Source organism: Babylonia areolata, chromosome 5, assembly GCF_041734735.1.
Source record: "Babylonia areolata isolate BAREFJ2019XMU chromosome 5, ASM4173473v1, whole genome shotgun sequence".
Lineage (NCBI taxonomy): Eukaryota > Metazoa > Mollusca > Gastropoda > Neogastropoda > Buccinidae > Babylonia > Babylonia areolata.
In genome coordinates, this window is record NC_134880.1 from 37,002,802 (window position 1) to 37,007,229 (window position 4,428).

At 47.4% G+C, this 4,428-nt stretch overlaps 1 protein-coding gene across 1 annotated transcript in view; it reads left to right on the plus strand.

Moving 5' to 3' along the window:
• Positions 1–772: 772 nt before the first annotated feature.
• The window catches only part of LOC143282267 (uncharacterized), a 22,266-nt gene continuing 18,610 nt past the window's right edge, over positions 773–4,428 (plus strand). Inside the window, 1 exon segment of the mRNA XM_076587867.1 lies at positions 773–3,764. Coding sequence (XP_076443982.1) covers positions 773–3,764 — 2,992 coding nt within the window.

Here is a 4,428-nt window from a genome sequence, read left to right on the forward strand (position 1 = left end):
GAAACTGAAACTGAAACTGAAACTGGTTGTCCCCTACCCTTCTTTCCCTCATGTTCCAGCTTTGGAGGGAGGGCAGAAAGGACATCCATCGTCTTTCATCATCAGCCATCACTCGGGATTCAAGTGTGTGTGTGTAATCATGTGTACGTGTGTGTGTGTGTGTGCGCGCGCACGTGCGCGCGCGCGCGCGCGTGTGTGTGTGTGTGTGTGCGTGTGTGTGTGTGTGTGTGTGTGTGTGTGTGTGTGCGCACGTGTGTGCTTTGATTGCATGAGTGTTGTATGTCAAAATTTGTAACAGTATATTTTTGTTTGGGGGTTTTCTTTATTGACTCACTTGTGTAACCAAAGTGAGTCTATATTTTAACCCAGTGTTCAGTTGTGTGTGTGTGTGTGTGTGTGTGTGTGTGTGTGTGTGTGTGTGTGTCCATGGTAAACTTTAACATTGTCATTTTCTCTGCAAATACTTTAGTTGACACCAAATTTGGCATAAAAATAGGGAAAATTCAGTTCTTTCCAGTCATCTTGTTTAAAACAATATTGCACCTGGGATGGGCACGAAAAAAAAAAAAAAAAAAAAAAGCCAAATTATATGCAAAATGAATTTGCTGTTAACTCCGCCATGGCCGGTCCCAAGCCCGGATGAGAAAGGAGGAGGGTTGAGCGTGGGGCTAGCAACCCCACCCCGTAAAAACCAAAGCTTGCTACAGAAACGCCAACAACAGACCAAAAGATTACTGCCCTGGGAGAGGAAGGGTCCTCACCAAGAGGATGTATGACGCCGTGTGGTGAAAGCCGTGAGTCTACGGAAGCCACAAGGCCGACCCCCCTTTTATCGACCAGGACCATCAACGTCGGAACATGGAATGTGAGGACCATGTATGAGACGAGAAAAACAACACAAGTAGCAGCAGAGATGAAAAGCTACAACCTCACACTGCTTGGAATCAGTGAGACCCGTTGGACACAGTCAGGACAAAGGAGACTGCTCACTGGAGAGATGTTGCTTTATTCTGGCCACCAAGAAAACGCTCCACACACAGAAGGCGTAGCGCTCATTTTGTCAAGACCTGCGCAGCGAGCCCTGATAGGATGGGAAGCACACGGATCAAGAATCATCGCAGCATCCTTCAGGACTAAGAAGAAGAAGATCAAGATGAACATCATCCAGTGTTATGCGCCAACCAATGACGGCGATGAAGAAGCCAAAGATCAATTCTACGACAGACTGCTGAACGTCATCGCCAAGTACCCAGAAAAAGATATAAACATCCTCATGGGTGACTTCAATGCCAAGATTGGACAAGACAACACGGGATGCGAGGAAGTGATGGGAAGACACGGATTAGGAGAGATGAACGAGAATGGCGAGAGATTTGCAGACTTCTGTGCTATCAACAATCTGGTAATCGGTGGCAGCATTTTCCCCCACAAAAGAGTACAAAAGGCCACCTGGGTATCTCCAAATCATGTGACTGAGAACCAGATCGACCATATCTGCATGGCCAAGAAATTCAGGAGATCTCTACAGGATGTAAGGGTGAAAAGAGGAGCAGACGTTGCATCTGACCACCACCTTTTGGTAGCCAGGCTGAAGCTAAAGCTGAAGAAGAACTGGATGGAAGCAACAACAAAGAGGCAGAAGTACAACATCAGCCTGCTGAAAGACACAAAGATAAACGAAGAATTCAAGCTGTCCCTCACCAACAAGTACCAAGTACTACAAGAACTGCTTGAAGAAGAGACTGACATCGAGAGCCAGTGGCAGAAAGTGAAAGAGACACTGACGTCAACTTGTCAGGAAGTAGTGGGCCGCAAGAGACACCAACAGAAGGAATGGATATCGGCAGTCACACTGGGCAAGATCGAGAAGAGAAAGCAGAAGAAAGCAGCAGTAAACAACAGCCGGACAAGAGCAGCAAAGGCCAAGGCACAAGCAGACTTCACAGAAGCCAACAGAGAAGTCAAGAGGAGCGCAAGAACAGACAAGCGCGAGTACATCGACAGCCTGGCAGAGGAAGCCGAGGAAGCAGCAGCCAGTAACAACATGAAGCTGCTGTATGACACCACTAAGAAACTCTCAGGGAAGTACAGCAGGCCTGAGCGACCAGTCAAGGACAAGAAAGGAAACACCATCCTGGGAACAGAGGGACAACTGAACAGATGGGCAGAGCACTTTGAAGAACTCCTGAACAGACCCGTCCCTTCAAACCCCCGGGACATCGACCCTGCTGATAGAGACCTAGACATCAACTGTGAGCAACCAACCAGGGAGGAGATCAGGAAAGCCATCAAAATGCTGAGGAATGGCAAGGCAGCAGGACCGGACAACATCCCAGCAGAAGCACTCAAGGCAGATCTGGAGACCACGGTAGAGATGCTGTACCCTCTCTTTGAGAAGATTTGGGAAGAGGAGGAAGTACCATCAGACTGGAAGGAGGGCTACCTCATCAAGCTACCCAAGAAAGGAGACCTCAGCAACTGTGCCAACTATAGAGGGATAACGCTTCTGTCAGTGCCAGGAAAAGTCTTTAACAGGATCCTCCTCGAGAGAATGAAAAGTGCAGTCGACCCTCTCCTCCGAGACCAGCAGGCCGGCTTCCGCCAGAACAGATCATGCATAGATCAGATTGCCACCTTGCGCATCATCGTTGAGCAATCTTTAGAGTGGAACTCGTCTTTATACATCAACTTTGTTGATTATGAGAAAGCATTCGACAGTGTGGACCGCAACACCCTCTGGTAACTGCTTCGCCACTATGGAGTGCCAACCAAACTGGCCAACTTGATCAAGAACTCCTACGAAAGAATGACCTCCCGGGTGGTCCATGGAGGACAACTCACAAACAGCTTCGAGGTGAAGACCGGAGTCAGACAAGGCTGTCTCCTGTCGCCTTTCCTCTTCCTCCTGACAATCGATTGGACCATGAAGACATCAACAGCATACAGAAGAAATGGAATCCAGTGGTCACTGTGGGACCAACTAGATGATCTCGACTTTGCAGACGACCTGGCCCTGCTTTCCCACAGCCGCCAACAAATGCATGACAAGACTACAGAACTAGCAGCCACCTCATTACAAGTTGGCCTCAAGATCCATGAAGGCAAAACCAAGATTCTCAAGATCAATGCAGCGAGTGAGGACCCAGTCACACTAAACGGGAATGAGCTAGAAGAGGTGGAGGCATTCACGTACCTGGGTAGCATCATCAACACGTAGGGCGGCACAGACGCAGACGTCAGAGCAAGAATTGGCAAGGCGAGGGCAGCGTACTTGCAGCTGAAGAACATCTGGAGCTCCATGGTGGTGTCGACTCGCACAAAGATCAGGCTGTTCAACTCCAACGTCAAGTCAGTCCTACTGTATGGAGCGGAGACATGGAGGACAACAAAGACCACCATCAAGAAAGTGCAGACCTTCATCAACAGCTGCCTGAGAAGAATTCTCCAGATCCACTGGCCCGACACCATCAGCAACGCAGACCTGTGGCAACGCACCAACCAGCTGCCAGCCGAGGATGAAATCCGGCGCGGGAGATGGGGATGGATCGGGCACATCCTGAGGAAGCCAGCCAGCAACATCACAAGGCAGGCACTATCATGGAACCCCCAAGGAAAACGAAAAAGAGGAAGGCCAAGAAACACCTGGCGACGTGACCTTGAGGCAGAAACCAAGAGGATGGGATATACCTGGAGACAGCTGGAGAGAATAGCCCAGGACAGAGGACTCTGGCGGACTGTTGTCGGCGGCCTATGCTCCAGGGGGAGTGATGGGCCTAAGTAACTTAAGTAAAGTAATTTGCTGTTATATCTATATATATATTTATTCACTAAACTTGGCACTTTGATCTGATATTCTGACACAACAACAAGAGCAGTCATTTTTTTTATCATTTTTTGTTCAAACAGGAACTTCTTTTTCTTGGCATGGAATTTATATTTCTGGTGCATCTCTTTGGTGCAGCTTGTAAATAGGGAAATTAATCTGTAATTAATACTAGGGGGGTTCATTTGTTTTAAACTGATCTTTCTCATCTTAAACATTACATTTTGAAGTTATAATCAATACATAAAAAGTTTGTTTTACTCTCAGTGTACAGGGCTATCACTATGTTCATTCGCCCAAGTGGTCTTTCTCGGAAAATACTAAAATCAATACTACCAGTGGACTTTACGACCTATTGGCTGAGCCCTGAAGGTTATCGGCGAAAATCAATTGCTTACACATATTTATACATATTCAAAGCGTGTGCTCATATTCCTCGCGACCACGAAGGGCGACATTTTGTTTCAAGTAGTTGACCTGCCCGTTCAATCCAATATTCAATCGATAATACACGATAACATGTGATGGAAAGTTGGAGAAGGAGACCGTTAAATATTGATTCAGAGAAAGATTTGTGAACGCCTCATCACTTACTGGATTATGCT